The sequence below is a fragment of the Anoplopoma fimbria genome, chromosome 6, assembly GCF_027596085.1.
Source record: "Anoplopoma fimbria isolate UVic2021 breed Golden Eagle Sablefish chromosome 6, Afim_UVic_2022, whole genome shotgun sequence".
Classification (NCBI taxonomy): domain Eukaryota; kingdom Metazoa; phylum Chordata; class Actinopteri; order Perciformes; family Anoplopomatidae; genus Anoplopoma; species Anoplopoma fimbria.
Genome location: NC_072454.1, coordinates 5,555,476 through 5,574,888, shown reverse-complemented (window position 1 = coordinate 5,574,888; position 19,413 = coordinate 5,555,476). Strand labels below are relative to the sequence as shown.

At 40.6% G+C, this 19,413-nt stretch overlaps 1 protein-coding gene across 1 annotated transcript in view; it reads left to right on the top strand.

Moving 5' to 3' along the window:
• Positions 1-19,413, top strand: part of atrnl1a (attractin-like 1a) — a 237,273-nt gene that overhangs the window by 80,077 nt on the left and 137,783 nt on the right. Inside the window, exons 19-20 of the mRNA XM_054600058.1 lie at positions 7,979-8,221; positions 8,438-8,575. Coding sequence (XP_054456033.1) covers positions 7,979-8,221; positions 8,438-8,575 — 381 coding nt within the window. The remainder of the gene's footprint in view (positions 1-7,978; positions 8,222-8,437; positions 8,576-19,413) is intronic.

Below are 19,413 nucleotides of genomic sequence, written 5' to 3'. Positions count from 1 at the left end.
TCCCTTCTTTCGTTTTAGCTTCAGAGCTTACATAATGGCACCCTTTTTTTTCTTCCGCATCTTCTTTTCCTCTTTTGTTATTCATATCTCAGTTTGGTGGCAGAAGGAGTGTAGGAGGCTTTTGTTCTGCTACTTTTCACCTTTGTTGCTCAAACAAAACAAAAAAGACATATTTTACATTTCAAATGCACAAGTAGAGCAGTGTTGCTCTTCTACGGTCCATCACTCTTCCCATTGTGTTTCATGCTTAAGTTTTCTGCTTCACTTATGGATTAATCATGTCTTGTTTTGGAAACCAGGCCTGCAGGCCACAGCTGAAGGATTCATGACCTCGGCTGTGGTTGCTTCTTCACAATAAAGAGTATTGCTGGTCTGAGAATCCAATTTGAACTGGGTCATTTCTTTATCAGATACATGTGGCCCAAGGCTTTGTGTATCATTCCCATTTTTCATGTTGGCTGGAGGCTCACTACACACTCTCTCTTCAGCACTCTTGAAATAATTAGCTCCAGTGTTGCCCCAGCAGTCAGATTTTGAAGTTTTTGGAGCTCCTTCGAAAGCAAGCAGATTTTTTTAATACCAGCCTAATTGTGCTGTAGCATGCTTTCTCTTATATAAGTAACTTTCTTTGGCTTATGTGACAGTTTTGAGCTTCACATTTAGTTTCATATATTCATTTTTATCTCCCGTCTCTCTGCCTCCAGCATCTGGTCCCTAAAGGTCTTGCACCTGCAGATATATAAGGCAGTGAATAAGGCAACTGTGAATGAAATAAACCTTTCATTCCAGATGTTGTCAGGTTACACTCCTCTTTACATATCTCATAAGGTGCAGGTTTGCTCCTGGTGTATTTCAGCAGTAGCCACAGTGGACGCCCACGTGCAGATGTTTATCCTGCATCTATTGGTACTGCTGGCAGCTGATAGATCATTGTTGTTCGGTAAAGATATAGAAAGATACACAGTATGACCTGACTTTAACAAATAACAGCTTTAGAAATGGAGAACAACTCTCACATACAAAGGCACAACCAGTGAATCACAAGTAGATATCAGCAGCATAAGAGCAGAAACTAGCAGAAACGAGCACAAGAGCTCCATGCTACCACAAACCAAGCTTCACACCATATTGCACAGAAATGTCCGAGTACTCCAGAAGTGTTTTGAACAGTGACATATTGTTTACTGCATTGGCTCTGTACTCCAACACACTGATTTTGGAATGAAAGTGCTACCGTTTCAATGGAAGATGCCAACATCGACAACTGATTGACAGTGTAAGCAATGCAGCCTCTAACACTTAGTTTACCAAATATACATAATTGTAAAGTAATAGTGGATGGTGGGGAAACAGCTCCAGGAAGACTTCAATAAACAAACAAGAAATAAATAGCATCACTTCTCTTTGTGCAATTGAATTTGTGAAGACATTTTAAAGTTGCATTTTTACTACAAAACTGTAAAATGTATTTATTTTAATATATATCAACTACAAATGCAATATTAAGTACTATGCTATTTAGTAGTCTGTGCTACAGTACTGTAGGCAATAATAGTATGTATATGAAATCTGGAGACTGTTGGTGTGTCTAGGCCCATTGTCCTCCTGCATTGTCCTAAAATTGCGACCCTCAAACACTTTCATAGCTTACAAGTCAGCACTTTAAACCAACATTTACTTATTAAACTAAGATATGCTGCAGTACAGAGATAAAAAAAAAAAGCATGTCACGTTACTACAGTATATGGAAACAAAAAATATTCGAAACACCTTTCAATGTTATAGTCAGTCAACAAAACCACCTCAAACTGCAGCATCAAAAAGATAATATAGAGATAATAAAACAATAAAAACATAAACACGGGGTTAAGTGCTAGTGTTTTGGATTCTTGGATTCTTCTCTTGGAGCTTTTATTCTTTACGTAACTCACCGTGTGTATTTTGTGTAGACAGGTGAATACCGGTCAGTGACTGTGCCCCGCCCAACCCCAGGCCAGATGATGGGTATGTTATTGTAACTGATACTGGTTTTGCTGCACAGAGTAATAGGTTTATTTTCTCTGAGGCAATGTGATGGCTGTCTGCCTAAGTTGTGGCTTCACATGCTACGAGAGGAGCGAAGGAGAAGGCAGCTTATGGCATCTATACTTGATGTATTATGTATATGGTGTGAGGAGGGGGGGGGCTCTCACAGATCTGTATGCTGGCGGCTCCAGCGATGCTAACCGTCAAGTACTGTAGGAGCAAATGGATTACACATGATGAAGCCAGATGATGCGTGCCATCCAGGGACGACAAACGTCAAAAGCCCCCGTGTGATGAACGGAACGTGGCACCAAAGACGATTGTGCTGAGAGAATTTTTGATAAGATGAATAATTCCTCCGGCAGGAACAAGCAATCCTTCTTTGCTGCAACGAGATATAACCCAAGTCCTTCAGAACAGAACATATGACATGTGCTACGTTTAAGTATCCTCCCGGTTATTTCTGTCAACGAGGACAACCAATATCGGGATTTCAATAGAGGCCTATATTTTGGGATGGAACATAATGCAGAGTCGAGATGTGGACTGTATTTTTGTGTTCATATCACATATGGCGTGTGGTGGATGTTTGTTACACAGCTGCCTACGTTGAAAGGAGTGTTGCGCTTAATGTTTTTCTTGTTGACAGAACTTTAAAGGCATTAAGGCTCCCGGTCTCCAAGTGACGAGGCAACTTGTGAAAGTTTTGAGTCGAGTGATGTTTGGAGGCGCCGGCTGAGATGCAAACACGTGTCTTTCTGGATTTGACCTAGTTACTACGTTTCTGTTCCTCCTCTTTCACATGGAGTTGATAGAGACCCTACAGATATGGCTTTTTCCTGGCTGTGACCAAAACTATAATGAAAATTGAGTTGATCTGTATGTCAACTCAATAAAGTATCAAAACCTTGTGCTTTTAAACTCAACTAGCTCTAACTACCTTGTTTTAAATGTATCTGTTTTACATTTTTACTCTCAATCTTATAGCGAGAAACCGCAGGGTCATAACGTAAATTAATATTACAAGTTTTCTGAAAATATATATGTTCACGTATGCAAAGGAGGCATTCTTTTTTCTGAACAGAAATCTGAACATTGGATAAAGCTAGGTACACAAATTCTTATTTCATTCTGTTGACATAAGAGTCAAACAAACACGATATTTCCTCAAAGAGACTGCTGTTTGTACTGCTTGTAAAACAAGAAGTAAACCAGTTTATTTGTTACGTTACTTCAGTACTTAAGTACTCCTCTGAAGTTATTTGAACCCAAACCATTATTTATTCCTAAACCTAACTAAGTAGTTTCCTGTGAAGACGGAAGTTTATTTTGAAAAGACTACACGCATGTAACAAGCAATACTGTTGTATAAGGTATGAGAAATAATTCATTTTGAGAAAACAATATTTTCAGATATGTTTCCATACATTCCATACATTTTGATGACACTATAAGTGAATAGGATTAAATAACTAATCAATAAACATGAAACTTCCCCAGACAATTATTTTTTGGATGACAATGTTGCTGAAATGTTATGTTTAAATATGTAATGAGGCATTATCTAAAGCTAACTTTTGATGAATTAATGATAAATCTAAGAATTTTGATGTTTTCTCTTCACCAATCTGAAAGAAGACATGTTATGGAAGCAAAATTTACCAAAATCTCAAAATTGATCAGAGCATAAAACACAAAGTTTTTATCTGTGGTATTTTAAGGTCATCAGTCACAAATGAAGCAGAGTTCTCCTTTCTGACGTGCTAAATCCACCAGCCATACCTCATAATTCAATTTAAGTTATTGCTATAAATGTAAATGACTGTTTTGCCTCTTCACTCACTCTGGGTTTCCACTGCAGGAGAGTGTTTACTTTGCTGCTGAGATCTGCATTTAAACACAGAGGAAGGAACATTCCAGCAGTTTGAATTGCATAAATCAGTGTCTTTATTTTCATCCACACAGTAGCCGTTAGTCACAGTTTTGTCTTTGGACCATGATCAGATCACATGTTTGCTTTTTAAGTCATGGAATATGTTTCCCAACCCTCATGGGAAATACAGGCATCATCCAAAAGGACCTTCCAGGAAATAGCCTGGAGCTAAAATCATGTAATAGCACAAGGTGCAGCTAAATCTCTGTTAGCTAAAGCTGGCCTTGTAAACCCTGCAGGCACACACATTCTCTCTCATCCGGATCTACCCTGAGTCCACGAGACTCCATGAGGCTATAACCGCTCTTAATTATTTTCACGTGGAATGCAGGTAGTTGGAAATGCTATTAAAAATCAGCTCCTGCATAGCGAACATAGCAGGTAAACTATATTATCTACACAAAAACCACAGCTTAGTCTTCATATTTTCAATCAATGCAGGAGTCTCTCACATCTGTAGAGCTGCTTTTACTCGTGTCATGTGGGGTCCTCTGGGGCCCCTTTTCATCATATTTGTGGCATGCAAGCAGATGCCTGAATTATTTGATGCATTTGCTGTCACTGATTTTGACATGTTTCGCAAATGAATTTCAGCCGAGAGCCTGCAAATGCACCTTGCAATGTGTGTTCGGAGCTGCAGTATGCGTGTAGAGATTAACTGTTTAAACAGGTCGCTGGAGATGTGAAACTAGAACAGAATAATGTTTATTTAAAATAGCAGCAAAGCTAGCGAGGCAGAAACTGGAATGAATAATATTGATGGATCTGTCTTGATCCAAGGTTTAAAGAAATAAAAATAAAAATCGAATAAAGTTACATTTTCCAGGACATGACATTTCCTTCACATGCATATTGTGCTGAATTAAATGGCACTTGATGTTTGTTACCTCAAGTGTATCCAAGAGCTGATATTTGTGAAATGTTTATGAGAAATGCAACTGTTTCCATAAAAGCTTCCATTCATTTGAAAATAAATTGGAAGCAAATTACAGATCTGTGATTGGAGTGTCTCAGGTGTAGAAGGGGTTCATGTTGAGGCAAATACATTGTTTTTCATGCACTGATCAACTTAAGATTTAGGGCTGTTCTGCTTCTTCTTTCAGGCTAGTGGAAGGAAATCAGCCAAAATACACATTTATGTAGGTGTCTATTTTACTACTTTGTCTGTTCGCGTCTGTAGATTTTTCCTCAATTCAACCACATTTCTGAAAACTTGTAATGCAAACTAATTTTCTTAATGTCAACTGTGGAAGTTTTATGGTGATATCTATAAGTTATTTTTTTTACCCTTTTCATAGGAGTGTCTTCAAAATGTAGTGGATTTTTCGATACATATCTTTAAAAGTCATTTTTTTTTTTCAGACTCTGCGCCAGAAATCTCCACTAAGTAGAAATCACACCAAACTTTCCAGTTTCATTTTTATTTATTTTCTGAAGTTTCTGAAGAAATTATTAATTATTTAAAAATAAACATGGGAAAAGTGATACAAAGAAGAGGGAGAGATTACTGCCACAAAATTGGTTCAAATTGGATCAATTATATTAAAGACTTTTGTGAAAATAAACAGGTTTGGCATATCAAATTGTAGGGCTTACAAAGAGCGGCTACCAATTTCCTGCAATTTGAATATTTGAGAAACGATGAACAGACCCTGGTATATTTATTGGGTATTTAAGTCCTGAGTGTATAAATGTGTACTTTCCTAGCAGACGAAACCCCACGGTGTGGTGGATTTGGGATATTCTGTTGAACTGCCTCTCTTTTGAAGTGTTGACTCTAGTGGAGATCCAGGGTGTTGTCAGAGGAGAAGTGAAATGAGGGAGGAAATGAGAGGAGGTGAAAGCAAAAAACCGGAGGGAGGGACGCAGTAGGGGAGAGATGAAAAAGAGCAGATGAAGAGTTTCTCCTCTTTGTGATTTCATTCATGCCTAAAGTGTATTAACGTCATCCAGAAAAAAGGAATCTAATTAAATCAAAATGACAGGAAATGAGGGAGAGGAGGGTTCAGTGGCAGCGCTAAGAGACCGCAAGAGGGGAAGATGGCTTAGTGAACAGAGAGAGAGCCGAAAAGATGCAAAAGAGGAGGATAAAAAATGTGGCAGAGGGAGGAGATAAAGAGTGAATCTGAGAGAGAGAGAGGAGATGGAGAGGAGAAGTTTGTAATTATAAAGGGGGCTGAGAGAACAAATGAATCAGCATTGCTGCAGTTGAATAATGCAACAAACACACACATACAGAGGACAGGGAGTGTGTTTCAAGTGGAGAGAGAAAGAGATCCGTGTTCAGCCACAACATCTGTGGTTTATGGAAATGGCTCGTGTTCAAAAGAGAAACAAACTTCTGCTGGAAAATGCTAATTTTACTTGACGCCGCATTTGAATCCGCTCGCCAGGGCTAAAAGAAAAGACACCTCGGATAACTCCTCTCAACCTTTCCGTTTCTTGTGTACACGCCAAGGTACACACAGAGTTTTCATTTCTACCTTTTTCTCTCGTTCCCTGCAAGTGTGTATTCCCACCCTGGCTTTGTAGAGTAAAAGTCATTATGAAAAGAAGACATGTTGATGTTGAGAACGACGGAAAAAAAGAAGAGTGAAAGATTCAAAACAGGCTGTAAAGTAAACTTCGGAAAGGCCGGCTTTTCCACGGAAAAGAAAAGAAAAGAAAACCTTGATTTCTTATTCTTATCGCTTATCGCCACAGTCAGTGAACAAAAAACGGGCTTCAGTATGGAGATTGTGTTTTCTATTACAAGTATTGAATGCCATACCAAATAAAAGAAAGTGTCATTTTTAATTTGCGCCACTGAAGTGTTTTTGAATGTCACATCCACTTTTATGAATACAAATGCGTTTCTCAACATGTTGAATGGTTGAGGGAGAGAAAAGTCAATTTCTTTGTAAATGTTGAGGGTCAAAGAAAAGGTGAGAACAAAAGACGCTAAGTACATTAAAGGAGGTGTTTATTGTGTTCATGCTTATAGCTGGAAGCTGTTTGGATTAACTATGGTACAGTGTGAAGGACAGACTGGGGTCAGAATAAGCCTTAAAGACGCTTTACTTTCATTGAGGACTTCTTCCGTTACAACACTGCAGAAAGGCAGATATATATAGCTTATGTTTGAATGTATTTTGCTCAAATATAGTAGCACTAAAATAGGTCTGAGCGATGCATTTAAGGTCCTTGTTTGTCTTCTAGTACAATTAACCAGTTGATATTTCTCAGTGAAGTTCTGTGAAGGATTACAGACACAATGTGATGAAAATAGAAAAACTGTCACTTGCTGATTCATAGTTAATCTGCGAGACACTTCAGGCAAAAACATTGTTTTTTATGCAACGGTCAATTTTGAGATTTTGGGCTATTTTGCTTCCGTCCCATGACGTGTTTCAGACTTGTGAAAAATTCAAAATACACATTAAGGAGGTTATTTTGTCTATATGCTTCCGTGTATTTCTCCTAAATTCACCAGAAGTTAGCATTAGATAATACCTCATTTGCATATTTACACATTTATATGACATTTAATTCCTAAGAACATGGCAAAAATTGTTTTTTTATTGGCTGTTGACATATCTTCTGATTTATGAAGTGATACAAAGATGTATCCAAAATGTATGTAAATTAGCACATATTTAAAAAGACAATGCTTAATTCTTATATTTAAACAATCAAGGAATCAAGTGAAGTTTCATGGTGGTATCTATTGTTTACATTTTCCCCTATTCACCTGGAGGGTCTCCACTCCATTTGTGACACTTTTTTGGGAGGCACTGACAAACCATGTTGTCCTGTCTGATCAGGACAACACTCTCTGTAAGTTTGAGCATCATTGAACAATATTTGATGTGCTGTTTCCCGCTCTAACCAGGAAGTAAAGATGCCATTTCATGTTGATGAATGAAAGTCTAACAACTAACTTTAACGTCACGCAATTTTTTCAAAACCAGAACCCTAACAGACTTTTCCTCACTTGTCTCTAACTTCTTTCTGTCTCCCCGTCTCGCATCCCTTCCACAGCCCAGAACTGTTCGGGTCTGAGGACCTGCTCAGACTGTTTGGAGAGGACGGAGTGCGGTTGGTGTGGCGATCCCAGTAACACCGGCAGAGGCGTTTGCATGGAGGGCTCCTACCGAGGCCCCATGAAGCCTGCCGTCGCCAGGGCTGGGCCCCGAGATAAACTGCGAGACAGGGACATGGTGCTGGATCAGAGTCTCTGTTCCTCCGATAGAGGCTACAACTGGGCCTTCATCCAATGTCCCGGTGAGTGAGCAGCTGGAACGGAGCTCATGCTCGTATACTGGTCACATCCTGTCACCCAGTTGATTAACAATACATGGAATAGTTGCTCTCTGTGGACTCTTTCATCAATAAACTGAACATAATCTTCATGAGGGTGGGATTTGCTATACTAGGTGTACCTAATAAACTGAGTGTATCTTGTGTGTGTGTGTGTGTGTGTGTGTGATTTCCTCCCAGCGTGCCAGTGTAATGGGCACAGCAGGTGTGTGAACGGCAGCGTGTGCGAGCACTGTGGGAACCTGACAGCAGGGATGCACTGCCAGACCTGCATGCCCGGTTACTATGGCGACCCCACCAACGGAGGGAAGTGCAACGGTGAGTGCAAAGTTCACAGGGCCTTTTTTTTTGTTTGTTTTGGAGCTGCAAAATTGTCTTTGGGGGGGGGGAATCATGCTGTCTGCATGCTTTTTTATTATTTTCTTCTGCAACAACCTGCCTTGGTTCAAGATAGAATCCTTCAATTTGAAAAAAATACTTATTTGAAACATGTTGATTGCTCTGAGAAACAAGTTTAGATAAGATAAGATAAGATAATCCTTTATTAGTCCCGCAGCGGGGAAATTTGCAGGCTTACAGCAGCATAGAGGATAGTGCAAACAAGAGACATAGCAAAGAAAGACAAGATAAAAAAAAAAAATGAAAAAAATAAATAAAAAAAACAAGTATTATAAATAAGCAACAAAAACAGTAGAAAAACACAACAACTGAAATATAATATTTACAGACAGAAAAAAACTATTTTAACTATTATTGCACAGTGTTGCATTACTGTAAGAAGGTTTTGTTTGTAGAGCTCAATTATAGACAGAAATAACAGAAAGTTAGTGATTTGTGTGTTTTAAATGAAATGCCCTATTTAAGCTCTCTGTCTCCTTCACTTCTTGCTCTGAATTGCTTCCATAGAAATAAAGAGCCATTTGAAACGTATATATATATAATCTGCTGCAACACTGTAATAAACACAAACATCCTGATGGGGGCAGTGCCTAAGAGCTGTGAGTGCCGGCTTTGTTTGTCGTTGAGCTCGTGGTCACCGCACAGAGCAGTGAAGAAAACTACATGTGTAGTCCGGACAGGATGGAGACAGTGAGGGAGCAGCAGCTTAGAGAGAGAGAGAGAGAGAGAGAAGGTGTTGGTGAAGCTTCACAGAGGTCCACACATGTGCATCCATATATTGTTCTGCTCGGAATCCGCCCCGTCAGCAGCTTTGTTTTGCTTCACATTCAATTAATCACAGCAAGTCCCATCTCCGGCTCTGTTAGATTATGTGTGTGAGTTAGAAAACAGAAAATAGAAAAAGGAGAAGCCACAGGAAAAAATGTGGGTGGGGGAGGGAGGGGCGGGGTTTGGGAATGTGTATGATACAGTATGGGCCAGTGGATGGGAGAGTGTAATGAACGAGTGAGTGGCTGCTGGAGTGGGGGTGTGGAGGTTGGGGTTGGGAGGTGCAGGCAGCGTCGGTCCTCGCTGTGACAGATGTGCTTTTTGGGCTCGGCGGCTGGCGTGACATTAGATCGCTCTTAATCATTTTCTTATTTCCTGAGTTGGCTGGCGTCTCCGTCCCTGGCGGCTGCTCACGGCGAGCGTGGCTCTGACGGATGCACGCCTCTCGCCGCCTCCGCACAGGACGGCCTCTCGTGCACTTTCTCTTCTGCTCCGGCTTTCTTTTTTGATTTTCACTTCAACCTTTCCCCACGCTCTCTTTAACATCCCTAACATGGTCCATTCTGGGCCCCTCCTTTATGCTTCCTTTCCTTCTATTGTTCGGGCCATATTTGTTCAATTAATCTGAACTCTTTCCCTCCTTTCATCTTTTCTGTTTTTTTCTCTAGTGTCCTCTCCCCTTCTCTCATCTCCTTTCCTTTTCCAACCTCTCATCTTCTTTCCTCCTTCTCTGTCCTTCTGCCCCCTTCTTACTTTTATTCTTTCTCTGCTTTCCTTCCCCTCTTCTCTCCTCCATTCCCCTTCCTTTCCTCTTGTCTCCTTTCCTTTTCTCACCTCTTTTCCTCATTTTCCTCTTTGCAGTCCTCTCCTCACTTCACTGCTCTCATCTTCTTTATCTTCCTCTCATTTCTTTTCCTTTCTTTTCCTTTTGTCCACCTTTGCCTTTTTCTTTTGTGTCCTCTTGGTTTATTTTCTTCTCTTCTCATCACCCCTTCTCTCATCTCCTTTCCTTTTCCAACCTCTCATCTTCTTTCCTCCTATTCTGTCCTTCTGCCCCCTTCTTACTTTTCTTCTTCCCTCCTTTTCTTCTTTCTTTGCTTTCCTTCCCCTCTTCTCTCCTCCATTCCCCTTCCCTTCCTCTTGTCTCCTTTCCTTTTCTCACCTCTTTTCCTCATTTTCTCTTTGCAGTCCTCTCCTCACTTCACTGCTCTCATCTTCTTTTGCTTCCTCTCATTTCTTTTCCTTTTGTCCACCTTTTCCTCTTTTCTTTTGTGTCCTCTTGGTTCCTTTTAGTTTCCTCTCCTCTCCAGTAATCTGGTGGTTGAACTGGATTTGCTGAGAGGCTTTCAGTCATTGGTCCTCCCCCCCATGGAGCTCCTTTTTTTGTCTCCATTGACACCACTGACCCGACTCATCTATCCACCTCCATCCAGCTTCCATCCTTCTACCTTTTCCTCCTTACACCTTCATTTCTCCCTCTGTTGCTCCCTCTACATTCCTGCCATTCCCCTCTTACAAATCACAATAAGTCTCTGCCGTCAAGAGTTCATCCGTCCATCAATCCATTCATCCTTTCTATCTCCATCTCCATCTTCATAAATAGGACCACTAGATTTACCTTGGGTTAACTGGCCGGCAGGCAATGACGCGTGGCCGATTAGAGGACTGGATGATAGAGAGACGGCTCCGTGGCCACCAGGGAAGGGAGAAAAGGCCTCGGCTCATAGGGTTGTAAAAAAAAAGGATGGAGGGGTCAGAGAGGCAGTGGGGGAGACGGAGTTAGAGACGAGGCAACGGGGACAAAGACGGGCAGACGGAGAAAGAAAAACTGACGAAACCATGTGGTGAGATATACAAGGTTAATATCGGTGGAAGAGGACAGTTGCCCTTGGACAGAGAGACGGTGAAGGAATAGAGGAGGAGATGGAGGGATAAAAAGAGGAGGAGATGGAGGACAGACAGAGGAGAGGAGAGGGGAGTCTGTCCGTTCCCCCTGTCCCTCCGACAGATGATTAACTAACCTTGTCAAATCTGGATGAAGTGTGTGTGTGTGTGTGTGTGTGTGTGTGTGCGTGTGTGCGTGTGTGTGTCCCTTTTCTCTGAATGTACCGTTCACCTTGTCCTGCACACAAACGAAATATTTCTGTCTGGTTGTTACGAAAGAAATGTAACGTTGAGTCACAGTGCAAAAGAAATACCGCACAGGTTCTCATTCCAGCTGGTAACCACGCTGGGTCTCTGTCAGACCCCTGGTGTCTCTTTATAAAGCACCAGGTAGTTCTTGCACAGTCGTATGGTTAACTTCAAACAAAACCATTCAGTCAGATTTAGGAAAAACATTGTGGCTGGGCTTAAAAACTAAGTTTAATGTGAACAATGTAAAATGACTAGGAAAACGCATCCCTAACGTCACTTAAAATAACTCATCAACACTTTGGGACACGAACGCAGGTTTCTGTTCATTATAAATGAGATACTTTTGTACTATTGTTAAGAATTAAAGACGTAAAGCAAAATGAAGATGTCCCTTTTGGATCTGGGAATTTGTGGTCTGCATTATTCGCTGTTTTCTTACATTTTTAATACCAAACATTTAATGAAAAAAATAACTTAAAGATGAATCAGTGTTTGGGCTTATTGCACGTTTTTTTCAAACGTGATATATGTTTATCTGTACATAGACTGTACTGGGAAGTGGACGTATAAGCATTGTTATGCCACCCATTGGCTTGGGGACTGTGGGGACTGTGGTTTTGAATCCTTGAGTTTGGCATTTTGGGTGAAGCCAAACAAAAAAGACACGAGAGGGTGGAGCTAAGTACAACCACACAGCCTAAAGCTTACCATGTTTTATTGTCTATTTCACTCTAAATGGGACCATCATTCAATAAACAAACATCATGCTGTACTGAAGAAGACTTTAAACTACAATTCAGACCATAAACTCATGTTTACAATGTTTACAAAGGGAATAAATCAAGTGAGAAGTAGGGATAGCGGGGATTCTCATGGACTTTACAATCAAACTCAGGTAATAAAACAAGTGTTAAGAAGGGTCAAAGTGGGACTTATTTTTGCAATCAGAGGAGTAGCCCCCTGATGGTCATTAGAAAGAATGCAAGTTAAAGGCCCTTCAGCACTGGCTTTACTTCTCAGACCCAGAGTTTGCCGTCTGGGTCTGTATATTGGGGATATTGGTGAGTAATCAGATTTCTTAGCAGCTGAATGTTTAACAGGGCCTTTGGAATAATCAGAATGTCACAGCACATGTACACATACCCTGAGTCATATAGTTTCTTGTGTGCAAATGATAAAGTTCCTTTAAAAACCTTCCTAAATGACGCAGCTTTCGTCCGTGCTCATGCTCAGTGAGGTATCACCAGCAGCAGGCAGGCCGCTGTGCTCCCATGCCTCCTTCTGGATTGTCTCCCAGGCAGGACTTCGGCTTGTGTTATTTCTCCCGGTGCTTGTTATCTTTTGCTACCCAGCGCTTAAGCCTACGATGCTCCTCCGCCACCAGCACCTCATGCTGAACAGTTTTATTGCTTCCATAAATTTTGAAAATTCACATCGGCGGCTCCCCGTGTCCATCTCGCTCTGATACTCTATCCCTCTCTGCACTATCTCACTTTCTGTCTCGAGCTGTCTACCAGGAGCGTGCGGTACATGGAAACACTTCACGGGTCAAAGGTCGCTGTTGGGTCTTCAGGACGTTCTGTCAAGTTTAATCTTGTTTTACAGGTTCAGCTCAGTTCAATGCTTGTTTCTTGTGAGCTTACGGGACTTTTGATGCCAATTTGCTTTTAAAATGCTTTGGAAATTCATTTCAGTATAGATTTTTCCATCCAAATCAAATTGTTGGATATTCAACCTCTGTTTCTTTATAATGCGTGTAGTACTTCACTTTGTTTCTTTACAGGGCTTGTACAAAGGTAATAAAGTAGTCCATGAATATGAGATATGAGATTACAGTTAATTACAATCCCTCCTCGGCATTGTGGAAGTTGGTTTATGGCGTTTTGACGGTTTCACTCATTGTCTTTTTGATTCTTCGCAGTTCATTTTTGTTAGTACGATCCTCTGGCGTTTCGGAGAATAATGCACTGAACAGTGCATTCAGCATTAGCGTCTTTGAGCTTGGGGTATTTGCGGAGGTGGAGGCTCGCGATACGGTGCCAAGTACGATTATAAACAAAGCTTTAGAGGTCAGTTAAGGTGAGAAGCTCACTTTAATCATTCAAGCATTCGCATAAACTTTAAGGCGGTCACCTGAAAGCTTGAGAATATATCATTTGCAAAATCAAGTCCGTTTTGAAGTGAATTTATGTCGACCAGATTATGTTTCTATTAACGTAATTAGGTGGATAACCGCTTGTATTGACTTGTGCGTTATTGATCTATTTCATAGTTACGTATCGCAGTGATGAATTTTAGAGTAAGCTTGTATTTTTTTAATTTAATGCAAAAATAGTCTCCAGTGACATACAATCTTTGTTTTCCATTTGAGTTCACAAATTGTCGATTTTGTTGTTCAGGTATCAAGATCTGTTCTCCAGATGAAAGCAACATGACATTGTTTTTCTGCCATCACTACACAGGCAGCTGAAGAAATATTCTCTGTTTACTATCCCAAATGACCAATGCGGTTCTTTTCTGGCGAGGGTGGTCTCTCGTGTCTGCGACGTTTTATCCCCCCTCTCATCACCTTCCTCCCTCTCTCTCTGTCTCAGTCCCTAATTCTGAGGTTTTGAAGTACAGTCACTAAGCAGGGTGCAACAGCGGGAGTTCTTTGTAAATTTGTGTTCAGTGCAGGAGCCATGGAGATGTTGAGTGCTGTCTCTGCAAGAAACTGGCAACCCAGCAGCCTCAACGAGAGACTAGGACAGACAGGACAGCAGGGTAGTGTACCTGTGTGATTGTGTCTGTGTGTGTGTGTGTGTGTGTAATGGATCAGACAGAGCCAGCTGTTGTTGAGCTTCAGTAGCAGTAGAGTAGCAGACAAAGGATGCTGCCTGCAGAGATGCTCCATTCAGTCTTCTCTGTGGAGAAGCTGCCAAATCCACTCTCACCTGCTGTCTCAAGTGTGCATGTGTGTGTATGTATATATGTGTATATATATATACATGTGTGTGTGTGTGCTTTCTAAACATGCGTCTGTGTGTTTATGTACCTGTGGAGCCCCTTGTGGCGGAAGTACCCAGCATTCTCAGCGGTATCCAGTCATCTTCCCTCTGGCAGCTCTATTCCTGGCTTCAGCCTGGTCAACCAACGGGTGCATAGCAAAAAAAAAAAAAAAAATCAAAAGACACACACTTCCCCACAGACAAAGCCACACACACACACACGCACATACAAATGGTTCTGTAATTGTGATTTTTAACGGCTTTTGAATCCTTTTTGATCTCCAGTCAGCTGCTGTGATTCATGTTGTGTCTAGAATTAGCTGCTTTCTTTGAGACAGCAGGCTTTCATTCATGGCCCGCAGCTCACTCTGACATTAGCCAGGATAAAACAGATACAACTGGCTCCTATGCTATCATGTCTGACGAGCAGTAGTGTTGAATAAACTATGCCACATTTAGACTAACATTACAACTTGCTCCACAAAAATGCAACCACGTCGCCTCACATACAGAACCATATTAAAGTGCTGAAAGTGATTTCTACATTAGGGGCGTTTAAATCAAATGAGGACCATGAAGAGAAGTGTAGCCACTCAGCTTCTACATCGTTTGTCCTCGGGATGACAGAACATATTTAATGTCCGAACAGTTTTATACTTATACTTTATTTTATATTTGTTTTAAGTGTATTAAGTGTAAGTCATGTTTTAGAGTATTTTCACTGCTTTACTTTGCTACCAGACAGCCCTTTTCAACGGGAAACCGAAGCCGCGCTCTCTTTAAAGCCAAAGACGCCATCTTTTTACCTCGCAAAACACAGGCGTTGGCCGTCTGCTGCTTGTGTCAGTATCATTGATCAGTTCGTTTATGTGTCATTGTTTGACTTTCGGTCCACGTGCCGATACTTCTGTCTGCTTCTGAGAAGTTGTCCTGAAGGGAAGTTTTATTATCTTCACTCAACATCACATCCACATAAATTGACCAACTTTTTTGCGAGACTGCAAATAACAAGTTTGCAGTCTCACCTGTAACAAGTGAGCAAACATACACACTTTGATTACTAGGCTTTAAAGTCTTACTCTGTAGTATACATCATTTCAGATATCTATTTTTAAGTGTATCTATCAAAAATTAAATACAATGGAAATCTTCTTTGAGTCACACAAGTGTTTCATTATGAGGCATTATTGTATTAATCTTGTGCGATAAATACGCTTAAAATAATGACACGAAAATGTCACAGATCAGATAGAGCTGAGGAAAGGAAACTATGTTCAAGGACTCTTCATTATCGCTAAGGTATGAAAATCATTTTTCTCTTCGTATGCGAATATATATATATATATACGCGTGTGTTTCCACATATTTTACAGGTTTCCTCTCTCTCTGTGATGTTCGCCCCCTTTGCCCTCGACCCTTCCCCATTATCCCTTCATTACACATATGAATATAAAGCCCTGTCCTCTCTTATCAAACCAAACCGCCCCGTCTGTGGAACTGGACAAAGTAAAAGCAAGAGTCAGCAACTATAGGTGGAAGGTGACATTGATGATGATGAAGATGAGGAAAAATATTCATGGGGGATGAGCATGTGTTTGATCATAATCTGGGGGAAATTGTATAGTCGGGTTTAATGGCACAATGAAGAAACGGGAATGTTGAAAAATGTGACACTTTGAAAGCATTATGGGGAAAATAAGTGACAAATGAATGGAGGATCAACAACATCAATTTACAATCCTCCACTTTTCATTTTCATTAGTGGGTTAAAGATTGAATCAAGGCGGCCTTAAAGAGACAGGTGCTAAAACGAAGCATTTCACACACACGGGGTAAGAACAGGGATGTTTCAGACAGACGTATGAGGAAAGAATCGTTTTTTTGCACACCAAAGCATATAAACAGTTCTAATAGAAACCCGAAATACATATATGAACCTGAAAAGGAGTATTATATGTTCCCTCTTAAGATGGAATGAGCACTAAAATGGATAATATTGTTGAAACCGAAATTTTGTAGGCCTGCTAGTAGTTCTATTTATATTTGACAGTTTTGCAGCACAAGATTCATTTCCAAATCCTGAGCAGTAACCCGAGGTCACATCCCATATCACATTGTAAATGGTTTTTTTCAATACGGGATTGGGAGATTTTTAATACCTATCAATTGGCTCTCAACATGGCGACGTCTGAGCCGGCGGCGTGTAGCTAAGGGTGCTAACGGCGCTAACAGTACAAGCTAAGGGCGCGGTAGACTTCCGCATCAACTATAACCGCCGTATGAGAGCAGTGCAGAGCGACGGCAGATGCATACTGTATATCTTTACATAGCTGATAGTTGTTTGCTGCTACATTAATGCTCTGAATGTCGTATATTGCTGCTAAACATCCCAGTTTAACATAATCTAGGTCCCTACAGATCATTGGTGATGGATCATCAAACATCACCGCTGTGTTTGGTCAGCGGGTTGAACATTTCCTTTCATCGTAACAGTGGAGCATACAGCAAGCTGTAGCAATTAGAGTAAAAGGTGATAAATACGTCCTTCATCAGGAGAAAACCATGGAGAGAATCAAAGACGTCAGTTAATCAGATGCATGCTGATGGTTTGGAAGCCGTCCTCTTCTCTATACGTGCCACTGTGAGATACAGTACGACTAATAATCGTAAATGTGAACACTTAAAGGTGTCGCTCTCATACAGATGTGCACTCAGACATCACACAGTGACCATCACCAACACACTGACACACAATCATTTTCCAGCTATCTAATATTCCACGGATGAATTCCTCATAGACCCAATCACAATGCCGTCATTTCTATGGAACTCTACTAGGAATTGCGGTGTTGTTGATGTTAGGACTGCCATATTGTTTGAGGTTCGTGACTTCTAATTAAATTGTCATGTACATTCTCACTATGGTGGTCTGCACAGGTGGCCTGATTTGAGTCAGTTGGACAGTTTTATAAATACCTTTTGTGCATTACCTTTTTCTTTGTTTGTATTTCTTTATTTGTCAAGGAGCAGATTAATCTACTATTTCACCTGCATTTTATGTCCATACACACACATTCAGATCAGTGTTTTCCTGCTGAAAGATGACGCTGAAAGTTTATATAAATGAGGTTCTCTTGGGGCAAACCCAGCTCGGTTACCTGAGTGGTTAAGAGAACAAAAAATACAATTTGTGTTTAAAATGGTATGTTGGTGCATTCACACTTATTTTTGTATAATAGATTTTTATTAAATTGTTTGCAGTATTTTTTATTATTAATATTATTTGAATACAAACCCAAATGAATCAACCTTCAAACAAGGACAGTGCCATTGCTTTGAAGGTTCCTGTTCAATCCCCGACACTTCTTGAGGGACTGTGTGAAGTGTCCTTGAGCAAGACGCTAAACCCCTAACTGCTCCTGTGTGTGTGTGTGTGTGTGTGTGTGTGTGTGTGTGTGTGTGTGTGTGTGTGTGTGTGTGTGTGTGTGTGTGTGTGTGTGTGTGTGTGTGTGTGTGTGTGTGTGTTTATGTGTGAATTCTGCATATCCTAAACTGTGTGTGGACGGTAGTATTCACAAATTTCAATAACACCCATGAAAATACATTAACTTTTAAAAAGTATTTAAAAGATAACTGCTATACTCGTTGCAACATGCATTAATATTCTACACTGTGATCATTAAAAGACGAGCTACTGATTTATGACATTTGAACATTTAAAAAAAGTTGGCTGCTTGGCTTAAATGTCCTTTGTTTCTTGTTTTTGCAGCTTTATATAAACCTGAAAATGGTTGCATCACTATTTTTCTTCTATACTTCTTTGCTTTGCATGAAGTCAAACAGGAGTTATGGAAATGTTTTTGGGCAACACTACTCTCGCTAAAACCATCTGGTTATCCTCTCTCTCTTTCCTTTCTTTCAGTGGCATGCAGTTCTTATGGAGAAATTCTTAAAATGCAGAAGATACAGAATAAAAACTGCAACTGAAGGATAAAATTGGAGCCATATTTTTCATGGTTAAGGGTTAAAACCAGCTGGCCCTTATTGATTTATTCTATTCACGGAACTTATCCATTTCTATCCGAGCACAAAGCAGAGGAGTTGGAGAATACGTAAACCACAATTTGTTGAAATATCCACTGAGCGATATTTAGATAAGAGATAAAATAATCCTTTATTAGTCCCGCAGCGGGGAAATTTGCAGCAGAAAAGGATTCACAAAAAAAAGAACGCACAAAAACAAGCTGGAATAAGAGCCCTTGATTTGTTCCTTTCCCATTAAGCTATCTTTGACTTTCATAACTGCTCACCCCATGGGAATAAGACGGAGCAGAGCGAGGATTGTTCTCTAATGTCTTCTTATTTTCCTCATCTTTACCTGTCTGTCTGTCTGTCTGACACACACACACACACACACACACACACACACACACACACACACACACACACACACACACACACACACACACACACACACACACACACACACACACACACACACACACACACACACAAATGGCCCAGTTCCTACATACACACACATTCAAACACACCCTTGACAACAGGCGTCTTATGTATTGTGTGTGTACATGCAGAGGCAGTGGGGTGAGAAATTGTGCTCTCTTCAGGGGGCTCGCACAAGTCACGGGAAAAATGATTTATATCAAATCAACCCCTTTTTTCGCTAAGAGATCAGGTTTCCTTTATATCGTAGCTTATTTTCTGTGTTGTCAGCAAGTCTGTTGCATGATGGGCTTTCTCCTCCGTCTGTTTCATTCATTCATTCATGCTGTCACTACTTTATGAATCCCCTGTTCCTACACCCCTTCACCTCCAGTTGCTCGCTCTCTCTCTCTCAATCTCTTT